The 24,460-nt window shown below is 49.3% G+C and overlaps 1 protein-coding gene across 1 annotated transcript in view; it reads right to left on the reverse strand.

Moving 5' to 3' along the window:
- The window catches only part of LOC146813810 (exportin-5-like), a 1,013,804-nt gene that overhangs the window by 683,189 nt on the left and 306,155 nt on the right, over positions 1-24,460 (reverse strand). Inside the window, exon 13 of the mRNA XM_085610267.1 lies at positions 21,250-21,344. Coding sequence (XP_085466393.1) covers positions 21,250-21,344 — 95 coding nt within the window. The remainder of the gene's footprint in view (positions 1-21,249; positions 21,345-24,460) is intronic.

The following is a 24,460-nucleotide window of genomic DNA, read 5'->3' on the forward strand; positions in this document are numbered from 1 at the left end:
AAATATGTGGGGGACGCCTATACCTCGCAAAATCACTGATGTTGACTGTAATATGCTGACAGATTACCTGGCTTCCTTGATGTCTGCACTACAATCTTGTCGTTCACAGGTAGCTGCAGCTTTTCCCGATAATACTGAGGTGAAGCCCCATGACGTGGTTCCAGGCGACCTGGTTCTGGTCCGGAATTTCGACCGGAAGACCCAACTGGAGCCTAGGTGGAAATCGCCAAAACTTGTTCTACTAACCACAAGGACAGCCGTGAAGATCGAGGGACGTAAAGGGTGGTTGCACTCGAGTCATATCAAGAAATTTTATGGACTACCGTCCAGTGTGGATACTCAACCCTGCATTCCCTCACAGACAGACTCAAAGCTCCCCTTGGTTGAACAGTCAAAAACGGAACTTTATAAACTGAAATTAAGGTCTAGCAAGTCAGACAATTTGATTGTTTAAGTCCTCTCCAAGGTGAATCGGTTGAATTTGTCTCTGACATGTATCCTCTAGACCGGAATAGAGAAAGAAATCAACAGATGCAGCTTAAAAAGCATGCGTATTGTAAATCACTTCGTAGTCGCTGCACAGTAACGTTATTAATTTTGTTTTTTCTAAGTCTTCTGATCATTATTTCTAGTATACTACTGCATATGTATTACCCTATTTCTAAGCGTGCTTACAATATTACTGCAGAACATTCTTTTAGCGAATTACCTCTGCATGAGTTGTCCTATAGATTTGCGCTGCGCAACAACACATTCATTAGTATGTTACATCATTCCCATCAGACCAGCAATGCCACAAATTGTTGGATATGTGGCCGACTCCCTCCCTATCAGAACTATAAGGGAGTTTTGCCCCTCTTTCCATATCCGTTCACACACAATGGCTCCTGTGGAGCATGGTTTAGTTTGATTAATTCCCTAGATTCAAATTCCGCAGTTTATCAAGACAACTGGGTATGGGGAAACCTGAACCTAGTTTTGCTTAAAGTCTGCTACCCTAACAAGGAGGGACTTCCCAAAAGAACAGGAACTGATCTAGAAAATGAAGTATATGGATTAGGTAATTTTACACTTAACCTCATGATCCTGAACGTTGAATCTGAAGCTACACCAATCTTGCCCGCCATGTCAGTATTCCCAGTAAAAGGGGAATTATGTGTAAGAAAGAATGGTTCCATACACATGGGCCATAGTAAATGCACCACTGTAATAAAATTCAGTGATCAAGGCAAGTCTACATTTAGAGCTTCCCGTCATTCCTACTTCATATTTGGCCAGACCGCATATATACGTCTACCTCTAGATTGGGATGGTACCTGTTACATAGCATTCCTTCTACCACCTGTTTTCCTAGCCCCTCCTGATTATCACAGAAATACCCATTTAGTACACAATAGACAGCAGAGAGATCTCCCAATTGTCGATTACACTGAAACAGCATGGGAGCAATACACAGATTTCAATAAAGGTTTCTTTCCCTATATAGGTACAGTCACTAATAGTAAGCTGATACGTAGATTAACTAGAACCCTTGAAGCAGTAGTGAACGAGACTACTTCCGCCTTAGGCAATTTAACAGAAGAGCAGTCTGCCATGCGGATTGTTGTGCTTCAAAATCGTCTTGTCCTTGACGTCATCCTGGCCGATAGGGGCGGAGCTTGTAGGGTCATCGGATCAAGTTGCTGTGTTTTCATACCAGAAAATTAGGCCGTCAGTATATAAAGCCATAACTCGCCTTCATAAGATTGTGAGCCAGATACACCAGAGTCCAGGCACCTGGACTTGGTCCGGTTGGTTTTGGAGCGTGTTGTCAGCCTGGGGATGGAGAATCCTATCCTTCCTAGGTATTGGCTTTCTCATACTATTCAGTTGCTGCTTATGTCTACAATGTGGGCCAGCGATTTGTGGTCTGTGTGCCACATCGTGTATCCCACATCCAAGTTTTCGTTCAAGATCCCGGAAGAAGAAAGAAGAACAAATGATGCTATATGAACAGATCGATGGATTGATGAAGATCGATATCTCCTGAGGGTCCGTAGGGGACAAGGAGGGAATGAGGAAATATGAATTTTGTGATCAGTTATGTCCCCTATCGTAGACCCCAACGGCTCCATGTGCATGCTATAAGTACATGTATGTTCCCTCCAGTTCCAGTTTTGAAGACGCAAATAAATGTGCGTCCACCGTCAACATGTCCTCTTTCAGATCCGCCATGAATGGGTCAGATATTCCATTCCTAAGTATGAAAGGCCACCGACTTTATGTGGTTCACTTTCCACATTTTACAGATTCAGGCGAGTAGGCCCAGAATTCTGTCATCAAGCCTTTTCCTGCCTTCTGCCTCTGAAAGCTCCAGTCTGAGCCTGCATCTGTATCCATGAACTTTGTCCTACTCCCTGCGCGGCTAACGGTGCCTGATCCAGCCTGTTGCCTGCCAAAAACTGTGTTTCACCTTCAAGATTATCTGCTCCGCTCCTCATCCGATGCATTCCTGTCTAGTAGTTTAGGTAAACATTCTTCCAGCTACCGTGCTAAGGGCCAGGCCTCGCTGTCCTCGTGCAAGTAATTCATAGCCCCTGTTACCATGGAAGATTCCTGCCCCCTCGCATCTCATGTAGACACTTAGACGCTTGTACACGCACTAACAGTCAGTATAGAATAGATTCTATCCTAGAGACCTTTCCTTTTGGATAACACAGTTCTTTAAACATAGGATATTAGATATGATTTGGGATTAGGTTGACATGACCCCCCAGACTTCTGTCTCCACATGTAGAGCTAAATGTCAAGTCCCCTTCACCCTCTAGTTGCACGTCAATCACACGTCATGCGGCTGCGCGCGCATCTCTGCCAAATATTTCTGCTGACATTGCAGGATTCTCTTATGGATCCACCCACTTGTGACATCATGTATAATGACGTTTACTAAGTTACGCCTATATGTCCGCCTTTTTTAGTTACGTATGCACATTTTATCTGTATTATCAGCTGTTACGCCTCTTGCATCTGTCTTAATGTAATGCTTTCCATATAAATACCATTACCTGTCAATAATGTATTGCCCTTCCTTCCTGAACTTTCGTGGTGATGGAATTAGAAGCCTGCAATTCGAATTGTATTTCCTTTGTAAAGGAATAAAGCCTTTTAGAACCTCTAATACCACGGATTCTGCCTCTTATATTTACTGAGTTATTCTTACTAGACTTTACCGCATAAAAAAATAGTACCAGTAATGAAATATTTACCACACCTTCATCCCATTGGTGTTTTGTGGGGGATCTACGGCTGTGAGCAAGTCACTTGCTGGAGGCTCCTCCTCCTCGGGGGTGGGAGGGAGGGGGTGGAATGTCCTTTCCCCTTTCCTCGTGCACAAAAGGACTGCCTTGCTGGGTGCTGCCACTGTTTGGTAAGAGGACTGTTGTGAGGCTTGCTGTGAGCTTCCCTGTGCAAGCTGCTACTGTTGGCCCGATGGGAAGTGTGTTCTGCCAGATATGTTTCCAACTCTCCGGAAAGACCCTCTTTATTACAGAGCCCCCATGCTTTTCTCTCCACCTTTCTACCTACCAGATCGAGCCTCTTTCTTTCTTTCTCAGGTGGTGGTCTGGTGGAGGAATGGGGGTTACTGCGCCGTCTGGATGTAGCCACAATGATGGAGTCCGGTGGAAACTACCTTGGATGTATTTCGGGTCATGTGTCAAGGGCTTTTATTTCTTTTCGACCCTTGCAGTTACTGCTTTAGTAGCTGCTGGTTCTTTGAATGCCTCCTTGCTTGATCTAAAATACAGGGCAGCATTGGCAGGTACAGGTTCCCCTTGTTCGCAAACGTTTGAGTTTCCAACAGGAAACAGGAGTCTCCTTTTTCCTCTTCTAGTTGCACCCCATACGTGTCGGCAGGCCTCCTGATTATGACGTTATACATCGAGATGTCATCAGGTGGTGATGGCCTTGAGGGCTAATTCTCTACCTCCTCTTTGGAGGAGTCGGTTTCAAGGTCGACCCACGATTCCTGGTCAAACCCAACTCCTCTCCTTCTGGCTCATAGAACTCCTCTTGGGTTCTTCCTCAAGGGGCTCAGGTGTCACTGGAGCCTCCAGCACCAATTCTTTCTATTCGCACTCTAAGGTTGTTGAAGGTTTCAGAGGAATCCTATATTCTTTTAAAGATTTGTCAAACTCTTTCTTCCACTGAAGTAGTGCTGCCATTTCTGCAGCAAGCCTTCTCTTTTGTTCTCGACCTCATGCACTCTCCGTTCAGCATCAGCAATGGTCTCTTTTTCAGTGTGCACAGATTCTGCAATCTCCAAAGGCTTGCTCTTTCCCTTAGCGCTCTCTTAAGCGGCTGGGACCATTGATGTATTTGACGTATTGCCAACATCCGTATCCCAGGGCTGGGATCAGTGAGGATCTTTTGCTCGCGGCTGTCCTTCGGTCGACATTTTAATTGACACAGAGACTGCCTTTTGGGGACTTTTCTCTGAGGTTTAATGCTTTGAGTATTCAGAGTTTTTGTCACCTACTGGATCTTCTCTTCAGCATCTCTTGATGCTTTCTTCTCAACCTGGTTCTTCTTGGCGTTCATGTCAAGATTTAGAAGTCTGATCATCCGTGGGCTATCTTGGCCTACTTGATATTGTAGTCATCGTCACTGGCAATTTCTTGTTCTCTGTGGGCCATCTCCGCCTTGCTAGTGCTGGAATTCCAACCTCTGTCTACTGCTACCTTCAAGGTTTTCAGGATAAATGAACTGCAGGCTCCACAGTCCTTGTCTCTGTGGTCTTTCACCAAACGTTGCAGATCACATGGGGGTCTCTCTGTGCGAACGTGTGGTTGTAGTTGGGGCAAAGTTTAAAGCGGGTTCTGTCTATGTCTTGCCTCACTCTCAGAAAACGTGGCTTTTCCTGGCAGGGTCCATTGGAAAGGGAGAGTCAAGGATCCCCTTCTCGCAGTGTCTTTTCTTCGTGGTCTTCAGCAAATCAAAGTTTTCTTTGGAAAACTTTGAAATGTTCACAATTTTTTTTTTAGAGAGTCTCCATTGCTTCCAGATACAACGGCAGAAAAAGAATTCTGAAGATGGCGACTACGCACAAGAACAACCAGGGCGCCTTCTGGTGTCATACAAGGGAATAATTAGCACCAAAAGGTTGTCGACAACGCCCGAAAAGGAAAACTAACACAATTCCGGACCCAACCACTAAATAGTGTAATAATGTACAGCATATGAATCCAGAAAGGATTCATGCTGCAAAACTCGATTACGTGTTGGAGAGAACTATATAAGGTACAAATTACTTTGTATCGTAAGGAAAATGCTACTTACCATTAAGCATCTGTTCTTGGCATGTAGAGCTGTAGATCCACATACTTTAGCATAGATCTCCATCTGGTGATGGGCTCGGATGTTTGCACTTTGTTTTTTTTAATTTTCAAAAACCTTTGACTTGTAAAAATAGCACAGGACCAATCATCTACGATCAACCTAGCCGTGAGAGGGCTCTGCCTGACAGTTGGGCAGTCAGGTTAACGCATACACAACCATTTAGCCGACATCCCAGAGGACCGGCGGCGTTTCAATAATACAGCATATTCAAAAACACAATCATGCACAGAGCATCAATAATGGATGCACCAGTCCCCAGTCTCTGGCTCCGACTACGGTTATGTATATGAGGCTTAAAAGTGGCCTCCGATGCCTGCACTCCAGGCTTAAACCAGTAAGTTCTAAACTGGACCCTAACCCCAACCACCCACCCCACCCACCGTACGCTAGCTGTCTCCCCACGTCTCCCGTCCCTATGCCCATTGGGCCGCGGCCCGATAATCCACGCACAACCATCCGCAGCACCCTCCCGCGAGCCGTCCGCATCCAACCCTACTTTAGACATTCACCCCCCGAATCACCCCGCTTGACCATCCTGAACCAGTCTGCCAAATACCCGTCCACACTCACTTTGTGCAGGCATCCATCCCAACAGGCACTCCAGAGTCCGTCACAATCACACGCCCCCAGAGTCCTGGCCGTGTCCAGTGCCACTCTCGTCCAAATCGCGCTCAGTGGGTCTTTCGCGTTGTGCCTCCCCCTGGCCAGCCGTCTCAGTGGCCCTGGAAGTCAAATACGTACTGTACAGCCCCCAGAAGTTCTTGGGGCGACTTTTCGGCAGCAGCAATTCGCTGTACGTCTCCGCCTGTGTGCTGCAGTACAGCATTTAGCTAGCCCAACGCTTCCTGGTGGGGAGTGACCCCCTCATCCAGCATATCGCCACAATTCTCCTAGCCAGTAATAGCGCTATATCCGTCAGGCGCCGCAGCGCCGGTGGGAGCGGCCTGGAGTACCCCAGCAACGCCAGCGATGGGTCAGGTAGCATCTCTGTTCCCAAAATCCGGCTCAGTTCCTGGAATACCTCCGCCCAGAACCTAGCAATTCCCAGACAGTACCAGGCCATATGTATGAAGTCTGCCACGAGGAAATGGCAACGTTCACACTCCGCTGTTTGGCGGAGCCCGTACCTATGCAATCTCTCCGGGGTGTAATAGACCCTTTGCAAGAACTTAAAGTGCACTAGTCTATGCCGGCCGTTAAGCGACACCTTTCTGGTGCTGGCGCAGCAGTATTTCCACATCTCATCAGAAATGTCCATATGCAGGTCAATCTGCCAGGCTTGCCGCGCCTTGGTGCACTGGCGCTCCATGCGCTGGTCCCCCATCTTGGTAAGGGCAGAAACCAATGTGGACGGTGTCACCGTTTTAATAACATAGGTGAGCTCCGGGACTTCCGGGGGTTCCACCATGCCCGGCCCCAACAGGGCCGACAGAGCGCTACGGACCCTATGGAATTGAAAACGCTGTAGGAGCGTGGGAGTAGATTGGGCCCCGCCGATCTGCTCCCATGTTTTTACCACCCCATCCTGAAACAGGTCCGCCATCCTGACGATGCCTAAATGTCCTAACGCCTGCAGCACCCCTTTCTCTCGCAGAGGGGGGAGCCAGACCGCCCACTCCACCAGCATCAGCGGGGAATACAGTAATGCACAGTCTTGGGCTTTCATTAACGCCTGCCAGGCATGATTCGTGGCTTTGAGAGAGTCCAAACTGCCCACGCGGCGATCAACCGGCTGGAAGACCGTCGCCGGCAGGGGAAGCAGGTCTGCAAACAGTCGCTCCAGTAGTACGTGAGGAACTGCAGGGTCCGCGTGGATCCACGAGTGCAGGTGAGCCGCCTGAGCTACCCTGTAGTATCGTTCCAGGTCCGGAGCCCCCAACCCCCCCATCTCGTATGGCAGCGTCAACACCTCCCACCGAATTCTAGGCTGTTTACCACCCCAAGCCAGCCTGATTGGGGTCTGGGTCAGCTGCTTGAAAATAGGAATCTCGGCAAGACCACCATTTTCATGATGGCTATCCTGCCCAGCAGTGACAGGGGAAGCCTATTCCACACCTCCACGTCATCCACCAGATTGGCGTATGCTACTCCGTAATTTTCCCGCAGGAGGACCTCCGGATCCTTGTGAATCCGTATCCCCAAGTACCGAACCGAATCCGTCGTCCACTGTAGGGGATATTCCATCGGGAACGGTAGCGTAACTGGGGTCAGCGGGAACGCCAACGACTTACTCCAGTTCACCTTAAGACCGGACATGGCACCGTACCGGACCACCTCCCTCAGCACTGACGAAAGGTTCGCCTCTGGGTCCCGGACGTACAGGAGCGTGTCATCCGCATATGTTGAGATACCGATCTTATAGGTGGGAAAGCTGATGCCCTCGGAACAGTGGTATTCTCGTATCGCACACGCCAAGGGTTCCGCCACTAACGCATATAGGAGGGGGAAAGGGGACAGCCCTGCCTGGTACCCCTGCCGACTTCGAAAGCTTCCGTAACCCGGTCACCTATCCTCAGCCTGGCGACAGGCCAGTAATACAATGCCCCGAGCATCTGTAGAAAGGGTTCACCCAGACCAAACTTCCTCAGCACCCGCACCATAAAGGGCCACTCCACAGAGTCGAATGCCTTTTCCATGTCTAAAAAAAGGGCCAATGCCTTGCACTCCGGGCGCACATGCTGCATGGTGCCCAAGACTGTGCGGATATTATAGGTTAGGTTTCTGGCCGGGATGAATCCCGCCTGTTCCGGAGCTACGAGCTCCGGCGCCAGCAGCGCAAGACGCGTGGCCAAAACCTTAGCGTACAGCTTGGCGTCGACGTTGATCAGGGAGAGAGGTCTATAGGATCCGCACAGATTAGGAGGTTTCCCAGGTTTCAATACAGTGACAAGCAGGGCCTCTCTCATAGAAGCTGGCATGCACCCTTCCTGACAAATATCGTCGAATAGTGTTATCAGGTGCGGGAGGAGCTTATCCTTAAAGGCCTTGTAAAAGGCCACCGTCAGTCCGTCAGCCCCTGGGGCGCTACCCGACCTCATCCCCTCCAAGGCCTCGAGTATCTCATCCCCTTGCACAGGTAACATCAGGAATTCCCTCTGCGAGTTAGACAAAAAGGGCATTTTGATATAACTGAGGTCGTCCTCAATTTCTTCTTCCATCCGAGAGGACTTAGATGTGTAAAGTCCAGCGTAGTACTCTCTGAATTCTTCTAGTATCTCTTCCTCTCCAGTAATCACTGTGCCTGTAGAGGTGACAAGCTCGTCGACAACCAGGGACCTCCTGGAATTCCGAAGTACCCTCGCCAGCAAGGAGCCCGGACGTTCACTCTCACCATTTGTTCGGGCCGTAGTATACTTGCCCATATGTTGCACTTCCCTATCCGCCTCCACATTGTATTCAGAGACCAACGCTTGAATCCGAGCTGCGATGTCGGAGTCCGCAGCCACCCGATGTTGCTCTTCTAGCTGCGCTAGTTGAGTCTCCAAAGTCTTCAGTCTCTGCCGTATGGACTTGAGAACGCCAGAGTGCTTGGCCATAGCCATGCCTCGGAAGTACGCTTTGAACGGATCCCACAGCGTCTGAAAACTCTGCACAGAACCCAAATTCTTTTCGAAGAAGGTGTCAATGTCCTCCGCCAGTTCGCCCCTAAATACCTCGTCCAAAAGTAAATAGGGCGGGAAACGCCATGTGAACGGCGGGATGCGTTTAGCCGGTGTGTCGAATATTAGGAGAAGAGGGGAGTGGTCAGACAGCGTACGCGGTAAGACCACGCACCCCTTGACCGCCGCTAGGAGCGACTGCGATGCCAGCCAGTAGTCAATTCTAGTGTGCACGTCGTGGAACGCAGAGTAGTGTGTGAAGCCCTCTTTCCCAGGGTGTCCATGCCGCCAGACATCCACCATATCAAGCCTGGTCAGTTCCGCCTGCATGTGCAATGCGGCAGCCGCCAGACCCCGCGGCGGCCCCGAGGAATGATCCACAGTCGGGTCAAATATGAGATTGAAATCGCCCCCCCACACCATACTGGCGTGCGGGTATCGCCTGCAATGAGCGGCCAGAGTGGCGTAGAACGCTGGGTTATCATAATTGGGTCCATACACGTTAACGACCGTTAAGTCATAACCGTTCCCGACGCATCTGACGATTAAATAGCGCCCCTCGGGGTCCACTTCCAGTACCGACAGAGTCAGACGCGATCGCGGATTCACCCATGTAACCACCCCTCTGGAATGCGTAGTAAAGCCCACCGCAGCGCTAGTGCCCGCCAATCCCCTCGCAGAAAGCATTTTACTCGTGAGAGGGAGATGCGTTTCCTGCAGAAGCGCCAGATCTATGTGGTGCCTGCGGAGGTAATTTAGCACCTTCCTCAGCTTGCGAAAATCATTCAACCCTCTAACATTCCAGGTCAACGCTCTCAGAGTCAGGCCGCCGCCGTCAGCATTCGTATCACTAGAGGCTGCCATCACCGCCATGCCGCACCATGTAAACAGCAAAGATGTAACCCCCGCAAAGTGCCACCCCGTAGAAGACACCTGGCAACATAGTCAAGACTTGCATAGACAACGCAGAAGACATACCAATCAGCGTACAGTGCGTACCCCCGACCTCCCACCCCAAACAACCCCCAATGTTCACTACCCCCCACCCACAGCTGACCACCCCCAACCTGGCCAGACAGGACCCCGACCCCTCTCCCCCCCCCCAACGACAAACATCTGATACTTTCCCCAAACCGGCCCCCTTAGGGACCATGTGAGCAAACAGCGCTGAGGCAGAGGTTACCTGGCCGGGTACAACCGCTACCTGTCCACAACCCATAGTTACGCAGCGCCCCCGCTCCCTCGCCCCCAAATAGCTGCTCTCTTGACACCCCCATTAGGGCCAGGTACATCCCCCATTATCCCTTTACGGGTCCGAGTCCTTCACCCGGGGGAACCCTCCCGGTGACCCCGAGAGGCCCGATCTACCAGCCCCCCCGCCTCTCCTAGTCCCAGGCACAGACCAGCAAAGCGATTGTCAATAGCAGACCCATGCTGGGCCCTCCGGCCCCAGTGAGCTCGAAGCAAACAAGTTTCCTGCAGTTGAAAGACAACAAATCCGCCCCCAGGAGTTCCACGCTAGGAAGCCCACCAAGACTGTTAATGCTCAAAGAATCAGAAAGGTCTCACCAAAGGTCAGCAGCGTAGTCCTTGTGTGCAGCACCATCGTCCGCAGTTGTCCGTTCAGCACTCGGCGTTCCGGTCGCCAGCCTGAGCTACGAGCACCCCCCACCCAGACCACAGACCCAGACCACAGGGCCCCACGCCAAGCCAGGCCCCCGGCAGCGGACTAGTCCTGCCCCTCCATAGTTGAGGACTCCGCCAAAGTGTTGTTTTGCCCCGGAGGACTGTTCCGCTGTTCCCTAGACCAGTCCTTCAGGGATTTCTGCAGCTCCTGCGGGTCCGTAAAGAAATGCGAGCGGCCCCGTCTGTTGATCCGAGGCTTCGCCGGGTACAACATTGCATAATCCAGTCCGAGGTCGCGGAGATGTTGTTTGTACGGGGCAAAGTGTTTCCGCTCTTCCTGCACTTTCGCCGTGAAGTCAGGGTAGAGGGAGATGTCCATTCCCTCGTATTGCAGCTTCCCTTTTTCTCTAGCCACCCGCAGGGCTGCATCCCTGTCCCTGTAATTGAGTAGCTTAGCTATTATCGGCCTCGGAGGCGCCCCCGGCCTTGGGCGAGGCCCCAGCGAACGGTGTGCACGCTCTACAACGAACATAGGGGAGAACACTTCCGCCCCAAGCAGGGAATGCAAGAGCTTTTCCACAAAGGGTTCCATCCGTCCAGTGTGAGTCGACTCCGCCACACCAGTTATACGAATGTTGGATCTCCGCGAGCGGGCCTCCAAATCCTCCGACTTGTCCTGGATGACCTGGAGCAGTCTGCTGAAGTGTTTACGGTCTGCATCCCACTCCGTCTGCGCCTCCTCCACGTGTGTGACCCGCCTCTCCGCCATGTCCAGGCGCTCAGAGTTCTTGTCCACCCGCTCCGACATGCGGTCCATGCGATATGTGAGAGCATCCAACTTGGCATCGATGGCAGTCAAACTGCCCTGCAGGCCCTTTTCCATCGCCGCCAGCATTTCTTTGATGTCCGCACACATTGAGTTCTCCGAGGCCGCGCCGCCGGTGGGCGCCTCCGGCACCGCTACCGTAGACCCCTTCGCCTTCCGTGGGTCAAAGGATAGCTTAGGCTGAGTTTTGTCGCCCTTGCCCATGGCGACGCGGAAGGCCAACACCTCCACCAGTCCAAGGTCTCTGTGCGACCACCGACGTCGTAGGAGTCTGTACAATATGCCGCGCAGCCCCGTGAAGCGAGAGCAGCAGCAACCTGCGGCAGGCCGGGGCCCTCCCCTGCCTCAGCCTCGGCATACACCCCGGGACCGGTCCAGAGGGCCCATCCACGCATCCGGTGAGGCCAGCCACGGGCTCCGCACCACCAAGCGACTGCCCCCCAAGTGACAGGGAAGGGGGCACCACCACAGGGGGGGCGCCGGCAGGCCGCACCTCCGCGCCGGTCCAGGGCCACCTCATCGAGGATCACCACCGGCCCAGTCACTACACCGGCTCCGCCAGCCGCCAAGGATCGCACCACAAGCCGCAGTAGGGAGGGGGGCACGTCAGACACAGCTCCGCGATGGCACCGGGGTTGCAAGGGGCCGCTACTCCAGTTCAGGCCTCCCAGGAGATGCCTGATAAGGCGACGCTCACCTCAGGCGGACCCCCAGCACGGGAAGGCTGCCACCGACCAGGGCCCCCCGGATCTTCTCGGGCCCAGGACGTCGTCCACAGCGGCGCGCGGACCAACTCCGCCTATCGCCCGGATCTCCTCGTCAGAGCCCCCACCTTCCACCGTGGGGGCGCCCGGGTCAACACTGCTCTCCGGGGGGGGGGGGGAAGGGGGCGCTCCCCGGCCCCTCCGGTCCGCACAATGGCTTCGTCCAGTCGCGGCAGGGCAGGCCAGCAGCCCGGCCGCACATCGCACCACGCACTGCGGGTAGCGTCCCAGGACAGTCCGGGGATGACGGCCCAGTCCGCCCGGAGCACCGCCTCACGCTGTCCCAGCGCCGCACGGCTCAACCGCCAGCCCCCGGGGTCCGCACACCGCTCCGTCAGCTGCTGGGAGCACTCCCCCATCCAATCCACCGTGCAGCTCCGCAGGGCAGGATCGTTATCAGGATTATGCGAGGGCTACAGTGGAGAGCGCCGCGCTCACGCGTCCGCCATTGCTGCCGGCAAGCTCCGCCCCATGTTTGCACTTTGTTATTGTAGAAGACTTTGTAGTCACGAGATAGGCGACTCTCCAGATTGTTTTCGCCATAAAGGGTGATGATGGAGTTAGTTAGAACTAGAAAAGATGTCCATGTGTAATGTACCTAACGAAGATAGTAATGCAACACATATAGGTGTCCGGGGAGGAGAGTGGGCGTACGCGGATCTACATGCTAAGAACAGATGCATACTGGTAAGTATCATTTTCCGTTCGAGGCATACGAGCTGTAGATCGCATACTTTTGCATAGACTATACAGCAGTTACCCCATTAGCGGTGGCTACCTGTATGTGTTGCAGTAGTTTGAAAAAGTGTTCTTAGTACAGCCTGGCCCACACTAGATTGTTGTTTTGCCTGCACATCTACACAGTAGTGTTTTGTGAAAGTGTGCGGTGTAGACCATGTTGCGGTTTTGCAAATGTCATCCATGGGGATGTTTCCTAAGAATGCCATGGATGCCCCTATTTTGCGTGTAGAATGCGCTCTAGGGGGAATGGATAACGTACGTTTTGGTTTTTGGTAGCATATTTGAATGCATTTAATGATCCACCTGGCAATTCCAGTTTTGATATAGGATTGCCCTTGTGTGGCGGTGCAAAAGCTACGAAAAGTTGTTTAGTATTCCCGTAACTTTTTGTCCTTTCAATGTAGTAAAGAATAGCTCTTTTGACGTCAAGCGTATGAAGAGCCCATTCAGCTACTGAGTCTGGTTGAGGAAAAGATACTGGGAGTTCAACAGACTGGTTAAGATGGAAAGCTGAAACTACTTTAGGTAAGAATTTAGGGTTTGTCCTAAGAACCACTTTGTTGTGATGTATTTGCAAAAGTGGTTCTTGTATGGTTAATGCCTGGAGTTCACTTACTCTCCTGAGAGATGTAATGGCTACTTTCCATGTGAGGAACTGCAACTCACATTTATGTAAAGGTTCAAATGGGGGACCCATGAGCCTAGTAAGGACAATGTTAAGATTCCATACTGGAGAGGGTGGAATTCTGGGAGGAATTATTCTTTTAAGGCCTTCCATGAATGCTTTGATGAGAGGTACCCTAAATAATGACAAGTGTTGGCTGTTCTGTAAGTAAGCTGCTATAGCTGCAAGATGTAATCGTATGGATGTATATGCTAGATTACATCTTTGTAGATGCAGGAGATAACAGAATGTTTTGAGTTGAAGCATCTAGTGGATTGATTGTGTTGTTATTGCAGCAAATAACTAATCTTTTCCATTTAGCTGCATAGCATGCTCTAGTGGTAGGACGTCTAGCTTCTTTAATGACGTTCATACAGTCTGGTGGGAGATAGAGATAACCAAACTCTAAGACTTCAGGAGCCAGATCGCTAGGTTCAGTTGAGCTGGTTCTGGACGTCTTATCATGGTTCTGTGTGAGAAGCTATGGGGAAAGGTTCAGCTTTTGGTGTGGAACTACTGAGAGTTCCAGAAGTGTTGTGAACCATGGTTGTCGTGCCCATGTTGGAGCAACCAGGATCATTGAGAGACTGTTGTTTGAGCTTGCGCACCAGTAACGGAATGAGCGGGAGAGGTGGAAAAGCGTATGCAAAACTGCCGGACCAGTTCATCCGTATCGCATTGCCTTTGGACAACGAGTGTGGATACCTGGAGGCGAAGTTTGGGCATTTTGTGTTTAAATGTGTGGCAAATAGATCTATGACTAGGTGGTCCCACATTTGAAACAAACGGATGAAGAACTTGCAGATGAAGTTCCCATTCGTGAATCTGCTGTTGACGACTGAGCAGATCTGCAATTTGATTGTGTTTCCCAGGTAGATGCTCTGATAAGAGGTACATCTCCAAATGCTCTGTGCGAAGCGTGAAAGCTGCATAGTGTGTATCCCCCCCTTTTCTTTGTATATAGGACATTGCTGTCATGTTGTCTGTCCGGAAGAGGACAGTTTTGCCAAGGAGATGTTTTTGAAATGACTTCAGGGCGAGAAATATGGCCAGTAACTCTAGGTGATTGTGGTGGAGGCGATTCTGTTGAGGGGCCCACATACCCTGAATGGTGTGGTCTAAGAGATGAGCTTCCCAGCCGGTGAGCAATGCGTCCGTTGTTAGCATTATTTGTGGAACCGGGTCTAAGAACGGTCACCCTTTGGAAAGATTTTGTGTTCTCCACCATTGCAGAGAGGGATATGTGCGGCTGTCCACCAACACCAGATCTGTAAGATGACCTTGAGCTTGGTTCCACTGTTGTGCTAGACATTCTTGTAAGGGACGCTTTTCGAGTCTTGCGTAAGGGACATTTAAGATGCAAGAGGCCATCATCCCTATTAACTGCATGAAAACTCCTCCTGGTAGTGAGTGTTGAGGTTGAAATTTTGCTATGAGGGCTTGTATACTGGCAATCCTGGCTGGATTGCGGTATGCAAGGGCTTTGGAAGTATCTATTGTTGCACCTAGATACAGTTGGGTGTGGGACAGTTGGAGATGTGACTTGGTGAGGTTTATTGTGAATCCTAAGTTGTGCAGCAGCTGGATCGTGTTGTGTGTTTGTTTTACACAATTGCTGCGTGACTTGGCTTTTATGAGTCAGTCGTCTAGATATGGAAACACATGAATATTGGACCTGTTGTAGCGTGACCATGTGGAAGTGGTCAGATTGTATGTACAGGTTTAACGGTCTGAGGTCTAATATTGGTCTGAGAGAGTGCCCTCTTTCTTGCATGGTATGCCCCCACTTTTTGCTAAATTGCTGAATGTACTTTGACTGAGTGTACCCTGGACTCCTGCCACATGTCAGCCCCTAGTAAATGGTACCCTAGGTACCCAGGGCCTTGTGACCAGAGAAGACCCCTAAGGGCTGCAGCACTCATTGTGCCACCCTTAGGGGCCCTGTACCCTTACACACACACACTGCCTTTGCAGGCTGAGTGTCTGGGTGCATTACAAAATGAAGAGTCGACATGGCACACATCTCTGTGTGCCATGCCCAACACCCACACTGCCAAGGCATATGTCAGTCACCCCTCTGGCTGGGTGCCTTATACCTATGGTGTGGGCACATGAGCCCTGTGCCCCTACAGTACCCAGGTCCATTCCCGGGCACTGTAAGTGTAGTGCTGCCATTTAAGAGTACATGGTGCTGAGAGCTCGTCAAACACGAGCTCCACAGCACCATAATGGCAACACTAAAGACTGGGAAGTTTGGTATCAAACTTCTCAGCACATTAAACCCACACTGATGCCAGTGTGAGATTTAATGTACCAAGCACCCCAGAGGGCATCTTAGAGGTGCCCTCCTACAACTAACCTACAATCCACGTCTGCTCTGAGGCTGCCCAGGCTGCCACACAGCAGACACGTTGCTGGACCCCTGGGTGGGAGAGCCCCTGCTCTCCCGGGCCTGCAACAATGCACATCCTGGGTGAGGTGATAGATCTCCTCCCCCAGGATGAGCAAAGGGAAGCTTCAAAGGCCTGCCGCCTCTAGGAGTTTCCCCAGGCCACTGCAACCCCCCACTCTGGCGGGAAGCTTGGCCGGAAACCCCATACAAGGACAGGGGATGTGCCAGCCTGCCCACCCCACCCCTCAGGTGGGGGAGGCGAGGTGAAGCACATCTCCGGGATCTCGCCATCTTGAAGATGGGGAGCCCTACCCTATCAGGATTAGGCTACTGCCCCCCTCCCACAGGAGAGGGGCAGGATAGGGGGTGTGCCCACCCCAGGACAAGGACCCATTGGTCCCTGGCCTTCACCTACCTGTAACGCCCCTAAATCTAGTATTTAGGGGCACCCTGAACCTTCCTTCCCCAGATTCCAGATTCCGAAACTACAAGAAGAGCGAGAAGAAAAGAAGACCTACCCTGCAGCTGCAAAGGAGAGGGAGACACCAACTGCTTTGGCCCCAGCCCTACCGGCCTGTCGACCTCGGATTTGCTCCTGCTCCAAACCCGGCATCTCTTGTGGCCAGCAATCTCAGAAACCCCGGAGGACCTGGCTACCTTTGAACTCTGATCCCCTGGGACTCCCATGAGTAGAGGCTCTACTCAGAACCGACCTTTCACCCCTGGCAGCAGCCCTGAACCGCGATCCCAGCCCACTCTGCACCCGCCAAGCCTGGCCGGTGCCGGAGTGAACTAAACCCACGAGGACGACCCCACGGCGACTGTGACCCCGAGTCCGGCCCCCAAGGACCCCCCTCGACTATCCTGAAGAAGCTTGCAGCCTCGGGACAGAGTGCCACCCCAACCGCAATCAACAAGAGGGTAAGATTTCCGACGTCAAAAGGCACCCCTGCACCCGGCGCCCCACGGCCCTCTGTGCCCAATCCCGGGGTACCTACCTATCCTTCAACTACCCAACTTACCCCTCAAAGTGGTGGTGGCACCTGAAGAGTCCTCGTCCCCGAGCCTGCAGTCTATTTCCAAACCGGAGATTTCCCATAGAAACCAATTGAGCGCCCGACGGCTCAAAAGCACCCTGCACCCAGCCGCCCGAGTGGCCCTGGCAATGAAAACTCTACTCTAACCTACTTCCCCACTTGCCCTGAGTAAGTGACCAGGAGCCCAGCTCCCACAGCCACGTGGCTTGCCCGACAGCAGCCACCAACCCAGGCCCCCCTATCCCTCATAGGATAACATTGGGCCTAACTCTCTCTGCACCCGGCCGTCCTGAAACCGCTGAGGGTGAACTGACTGTACCTACCTGACACTGGGGGACCCCTGAGTCTATGCCCAGAACTTCAACTCTGCCAGTCGAGTACTTACCCTTAAACCGCTAACTTCATTTTCCTCATAGGGTAACATTGACTGGCTTTTTCTTGGAAATTCTTCTAAGTGTAAACTTTTCAAAACTCAAAATATTCACCAAAAATCAGCCGAGTACCATAAACGAATTTATTCACCTGCTCTTAGGTGAACTCCCAGTGCTGGATCTTGGTGCCCAGCACTGACTCTGAAAAGTACCCACAACTATACTTACCTTTAACTCCTTTTTCTTCCATAGGAAACCATTGACTGCTTTTCTGTGAAATTTCTTCTAAGTGATTATTTCTGCAATTTCTAAATATTCCTCAAAAATCGTATAACATCTGAAAACGTAATTACTTACCTGTTTTGGATAAATGTCCCAGTACTGAGTCTAGACACCCAGTACTGGATTACAAAAGTAACGATAACCTACTGTACCTGTAACCTACATTTCCTTCCATAGGGAATCATTGATGGTTTGCTCTGAAATATTTTCTAAGTGCTCACTTTTGAAATAGCTAAATATTAGTTAAAAATCATTACAGTTCCAAAGTCGACTTTCAACAGCTGATTCTGAGAACTGACCCAGGACTGGATCTAGGATCCAAGCCTGGAATTACAAAAGTAATCTACGAAGTAATCTGTTGCATATAATTTGAATTTATCATTGAGCTCAATGTATGGTGTTTAGAAATAGAGTTGCCTACTGCAACTATTTGTAACTGTTTACTAAAAAGTCAATTGCATATACAAAAGTATTTTTATGAAACATCGAGAAAGTAGATTTTAATTCCAAGTGTTGGTTCTAAAATAAAACAAGCATATATTTTTTATATACAAACCATTGGCCTAGAGTTCAGTTATTGAGTGTGTGGAACTATTTGCTGACTGAGTGTGTACAACAAATGCTTTACACGTCCTCTGATACGGCCTTACTGCTCGACCAGGCTACCACTTTGGAGAGTAAGGTTATATCTAACTTTAACATCTGTTAAACCCTTGGGGTCTGTGGACTCTGTACACCCTGTACCTATTAAGGAACAGTATATACAGAGCCACTTTCTCACAGAGTGCCGTTCTTTTTGGGAATGAGGAAAAAAAGGGAGTAAACCCCTGTACCTTGCTGGTGCAGGGGAACCGGTTCTAGTGCATGTTTTTGCAAGAGAGAGAGAACCTCCTGCTTGAGAAGCGTTAGTTATTCTGTGGACATTGGACGTTGTTTGGGAGGTATGTGGGGGGGGGGGGGTAGAAGTAGAAGTAGAAGGGGTAGAACGTGAGCTCGGACGCAAGATAATTAAACAAACACGTTTTTCCTTGAATGCCTTTTATGTATTTGTGAGTTTCAGACATTGCAGCCATGTAACGATCCATCTCGCTTTTGAAAACTTCAGACCGCTTAAAGTAGATTGCAGCCCTTGCACCAGTTTATGGATGGTGGTTTTCATTAATTTTTATCATTAATGCTTAATTTGTGTTTTGCCCAGTACCCTCAGCCTTTGGCTCACATTTCATGTCTCCATTAAACAAGATTGATGGATAAATGTGTATTTTAATTGCTCGTTGGCTGACAAAGTATTATTGTCATTTGTTTCTAAAAACTATTTTTTTTGAGGCAGATAATCGAACACTAAGAAAATGGATCACTACCCTCATGGTCGGTGCTGGCTTCATCAAAACACTTTTTTTCCCTAACTTTCAGGCATGCTGCACAGCAGCCATACTGTTGTACAACATGGCTAAAAGACATTGCTGATGCTGGTTTAAAGTTATCATAATTTTAAGTACTTTCAAATACATGTACACATATAATCTCTATATTTAGTAGAACAATATTTTAGTAGTTTACATTATAAGTATATAAACTCTAGATGCAGTACCACAATATTTATGTGGCAATATTTGAATATTGTAGTATTTGTTATGCTGATATTATGCCATAGAAGAAAAAAGTCACTAACAAATTAATTGTTGGCCAGAAATAACAAGAATCAATAGCAGTTCACCTAAAAAGCCTACACGGACACCCACATTAGGATAATCCGATTTAAAATCCTCACCAACAAATTCAGTGATGGCACAGCTGCCAAATGTTATTGGAAGAAAAAGAAAATACCATATACTTGTACACACCTTATACTCAGCTGAAGAGTCTCCTGGTCACACGGAAAACACAGGTGAGAGTTGATTCGTTAAGGCGTCCCCACCTCTTGAACATCCTGCCCAGGCAAATCCACCGCTCCCAACCTCTGATGCATTTTAGATCACGACTCAAGACCCGCCGGTTTAATCCTGCCCTCGTGCCATAAAGAGGGGCTGTAAAATACAACTCCTGCTCACTGACCATTCGTATAGATATCTCTTATTATTTGCCTCACCTTTAGGTTGTAAATTAGGACTATCATATAGCTAGTGGAAACAGTCATAGATATTCCTGACTACCGAGCCAAGACAACTGTACCTCAGAAAACACAAAAAACAAGGAATCTACAGAAACAGCTCTATGTGAACTCTACCCAGGCATTCTTGAAATGTGTAATTTAAAGATTAGCTCCGTATGGACTAAGTTAATTACTTGTAAACACAGTTCTCCAGTTTTGGTATCTTTCAGAGATTCACATTCTTCAGTTATTCTCTGTTGTAAGGCTGGAACTCCTCTGTAATCCATGTGTAAACAGCAGTGTTCATGTGCTGATAACACTTCTTCAGCCTGGCCCTATGTGCAGTCTGTTATGTGGTTTGCATGAACGCAAATGATGGGGATTCTGTTCTCCAGCCCTCGCACCTAGAAGGCTTCTCTAGCATAGATTAACTGCATGTCAAATGTACCGAGGGAATCCTCCGAGCACCCCTCTCATCAGATTTCATATTTATCAATTTCAATATGTGGTTAGCTTCTCCATAAGACTGTCCGCTGTTCACCCCGACTGCAGGTCATTCTTTTTGCCTAGGAGCAGTAGTGAGGGCGAATTCCTCCGAGCTCAGCCTTTGAACATGCAGAATTCAGTGTAATTCCACATTTAGGTCCACTTATGGAGAACACTATGCAGGTCTGAAATAACACAACACGGCGGTGTGGCACAGCACTTCCAAGCAATGGGGAGCAGGAGATGGTGTTACTGCCATGCGTACCTTGTCAGCGTTTGTAGTTTTTTGGTTCAATAACACCCCCCTAACTCAAATTTTGCAGTAGCTTTCTAAGCTTTTTTTTATTTTTTATTGTCATATGTAATGTTAGTAAATAACAGGAAAGACCCACTAACAAGATTTCCAGTTATTGTTCTTGGATCTAGTAATGTTTGTTCTACTGCTCAGTTCCCACAGTGAGGCCATTCACACGGGACACAGAGAATGGATTTGGTCAACAGTCTGTGCCCAGTACTTTAATATCCTAGTATCAAAGGTCCCACTGCATACCATTGTTCAAAGGCTAGCACAAGATTCAATCTGACCAAGGACATCTAACATACTTAAACTGAAAATTATTATCCCAATTTTAACCAGCACCAAAACTCATTAGTACAAACTTCTAAAATGATAACATTTCGACTTTAAATTAAAATTGCTTTCAGAGAACATTGTGTGACAATTCGAAATGATAGGTCTTTTGTGGAGTTTAGTTTCAACCCGGGGTGCCCAAAGCGGTTCTAGGTCACGGTCAGATTTTTAGAATAACTACCAATTGTCTAAATGGCTTCTACTCCGATTCACAGCATGGACATTTTTATCACTCAAGTATTATGAATCTGTGAGTCTCCTAGAAAAATGTCTGACACACCTGCGCTGCCATTAGATGATAGCCAATTACTTCGACTGAATGCATGATTTTTACTTTTCTGTTTTTAAGGTAGAGCCCATACCTCCTTCTTCATGACCAGGGTGATTTGATGAAGGACACACTCAAAGAAGAAAGTCATAGCGTCCCACTGTAGTGCAGCAGAAGACGTGTTTTGTGCTGGAGAAAAGGATAAAAAAGATACATTAACTGTTCCCTGTATACATGGAGTCACATCATTGAGAGAAGAACACTTTTTTTTTTTTGGCTGATCAGCATAAAGTACCTAAAGAACAAGTTACTTACCTTCAGTAACGATGTATCTGTAAGAAACATTAGTTAGTTAGATTCCTGTTCTGCTCGATTTTCCCGGCCTTCTTGTGAGGAAAAGATGATTAAATGTGACTTCAGTCTCTTACCATTCAAGTCTAAGGGTTAGAGTAGTGAATGGAGCCTATTTACTAGGCACTTCGACATGATTCTGTGCCCTTCCCCATAGATCAGGGCTTGCACACATAGCCTAGGGGATAGATTCGTTAGTATTAGGGATAACCTGTCCTGTAGTGAGGGTATTTCACGGAGCTGTGCTGAATTCAGGTCTGGTAGGCCTCAAACGGGAGAGACTCCATCTTTCTTTCTGCTCCGGCAGCTTGGGATGCTTCTAGGTCAAACGTAATGTTTTAGTTATGAGGTGTTATTCGCTTGGAGAGAACCGGTTCAGGCCGGCCCTTATCGAAGGATTGTATTTTTCTTCATGCCGAAGACACTACATCAGGCCGGCCGGCTGGGAACGTGTCCTTGGTACGGGGAGGTACAAGAATTTGGTGGGCGGCAGGTTACAGGCCGGAATTTTCCATGAGGAAACGCACCTCTAGATTAGTGAAAGTCTGAGGCAGTTACATGTTCAGTCCGTAGGCGGCATCTAGCCGTTAGCAGTAAAGCTACTACTTATTCCAGGGAAGACAGACGCCATCTTGAAGGCGGAGAAGAACCGAGAGACAGATGCTTTCCTAGCAGAATAGCCAGAGAGGAGAGAGTAGCCGATAAGGAAGAGGTCCCAGTGACTCGGAGAAGGGTGATTCCAGGCGAGCCGAGGCACAGACGAGAAGGGAACCTAGATGACCACTGAGTGCAGGCTACATACTACTAAGGTGATGTCGACCCTTTCTTATTAGAGTGTACAACTTAATCTTTCACTTTTCTTTGCAGGTTATGTGTTATATCGTAATGTTATGTGATTGTGTACGTAATGAGTAATAAAGTATCCAGTTTGTAGTGAACCAACATGTGCTGCGTGTTCTTGTATAAGAGGGTAGCCTATTCTTCTAGTCAGCTGCGGCTACATGAACAGATGTTAACCCTGATCAGGTAAGTGGTAACTGAATAAGGGAAAGAGGAGCCCCTCGAACCTGAGAACAGGCTATGCTCGAACTGGCAATCCTTGTGTGATCTGATGAATAGTGAGACTGATTCCCTTTTTGTATGTTATGGTGATCATAGGATGAACTGTCGTATGAGACTGCCGTCTAGGTAGAGAGGTCTGGATTCGTAGGGGATCGCGAGGCCGCCGATTGTGCTGATACTGTCGTATGGGCAGAGAGGTCTGGGTTCGTATGGGACCGCGAGGCCGCCACTTGTGATACTGTCGTATGGGCAGAGAGGTCTGGATTCGTAGGGGATCGCGAGGCCGCCGATTGTGCTGATACTGTCGTATGGGCAGAGAGGTCTGGGTTCGTATGGGACCGCGAGGCCGCCACTTGTGATACTGTCGTATGGGCAGAGAGGTCTGGATTCGTAGGGGATCGCGAGGCCGCCGATTGTGCTGAGACTGCCGTCTGGGTAGAGAGGTCTGGGTTCGTATGGGACCGCGAGGCCGCCACTTGTGATACTGTCGTATGGGCAGAGAGGTCTGGATCCGTATGGGATCGCGAGGTCGCCGATTGTAAGAGGTCTTGGTATGTATAGTAGGAATCCCCTGTCCTTAGGTGATAGATATATGTGGTTGCAGGATTGTGAATAGGTTCTAGGGAGGGGGTAACGTTCTGGCTGGGTTAGTGAGGCTTTGATGAGCGGGTTCTATCTGATCCGAAAACCCAAGCAGAACATTTGGCGTCACGAACCGTTTACGAAACCTGTGTGCGTTGTGGTTGTATTGTGTTTGCCTTCGGCGCGTGCGTGGTTTTGTTTGTATATTATTTGTATATACCTGCGTGTAGTTTTCTTTTCTCTTTCTTTTTCTTTTTCTCTTTGTCTTTCTTTTCCGAGATGTTTTCTAGAAAATCGAAATCTACTTTTAAGTTGCCCGTTGATATTCCCGGCTGGGATTCAACGCCTTATGAAGCCTTAGCCCGTGAGTGGGCTGATTCTACTGGTTTGAGTGAGAATTGGAATTCTTTTTTGGAGCTGGCGGAGCCGGCTAATGTGATTACTTGTTTACAGAAGGCGCCGGTATCTAAGGGTGATGAGCTTCCCGTTTTGGGACGCAGAGGTTGGATTGTTCTGTCTGCGTACAGAATTCTGCATGAGAGGTTGTTGAAGTTACAGAACTTGCATAAGGATTTGGAATCGAACTTTGTTGAGATTCAGAATGCTCATACTTTGTTGCGGTGTCAAAATAAGTTGCTTGCTGATAAACTTGAGACGTACCAAACTATTGCCGAGAGGGCGGCTGTGCGAATTGCTCGTTATAAATACAAGAATCGGCGTGGTCGGGTTTCGACGCGAAAGGTGCGTCTGGTCGTGGCGAAAGCCGGACTGGATTGGAATCCTGATGAATGGGATGGTAATATCTGGAACTCGAGTGATTCTCCTTCCTCGGGTGAGGAGTCTGCCAAGCGCGAGTCCTCTCGCTCCGGCCGTGCTTGTAAATCTGCTTCTTGCGCCTCTGATGGTGCACCCCGTGATTGCGCTCGTCCTTCGAGCGGGGTCGATGCTTCTCCCACTGATTGTTCCTCTACGTGTACTGGTCGAGCTCCTTGTGATGCTCGTCCCGCGGTCTCGGTGCATCCAGTTTTTCGGCGGAAGGTGCAGCAGGCTCCCGGTGCTCCGAATGGTATTGCTTTAGACTCTTTGGAGGATTTTACTCAACAAGAAATTAGTGATATTTTGCAGCGATTTCGGCAGCGAGCTGGTGAGACCTTACTCACATGGATGGTGCGCCTTTAAGAACTGGGCGCTGCTGGCATTATGTTGGATGCTGGCGATTGTTTGAAGTTTTGTTCCTTGAGTTCGGATTCTACTGTACAGGATCATTTTCGTAACTTTAATGGTGGGGGTCAAATTTCTTTGCTTCAATT

The sequence above is a fragment of the Triturus cristatus genome, chromosome 6, assembly GCF_964204655.1.
Source record: "Triturus cristatus chromosome 6, aTriCri1.1, whole genome shotgun sequence".
In the NCBI taxonomy this organism is placed as follows: domain Eukaryota; kingdom Metazoa; phylum Chordata; class Amphibia; order Caudata; family Salamandridae; genus Triturus; species Triturus cristatus.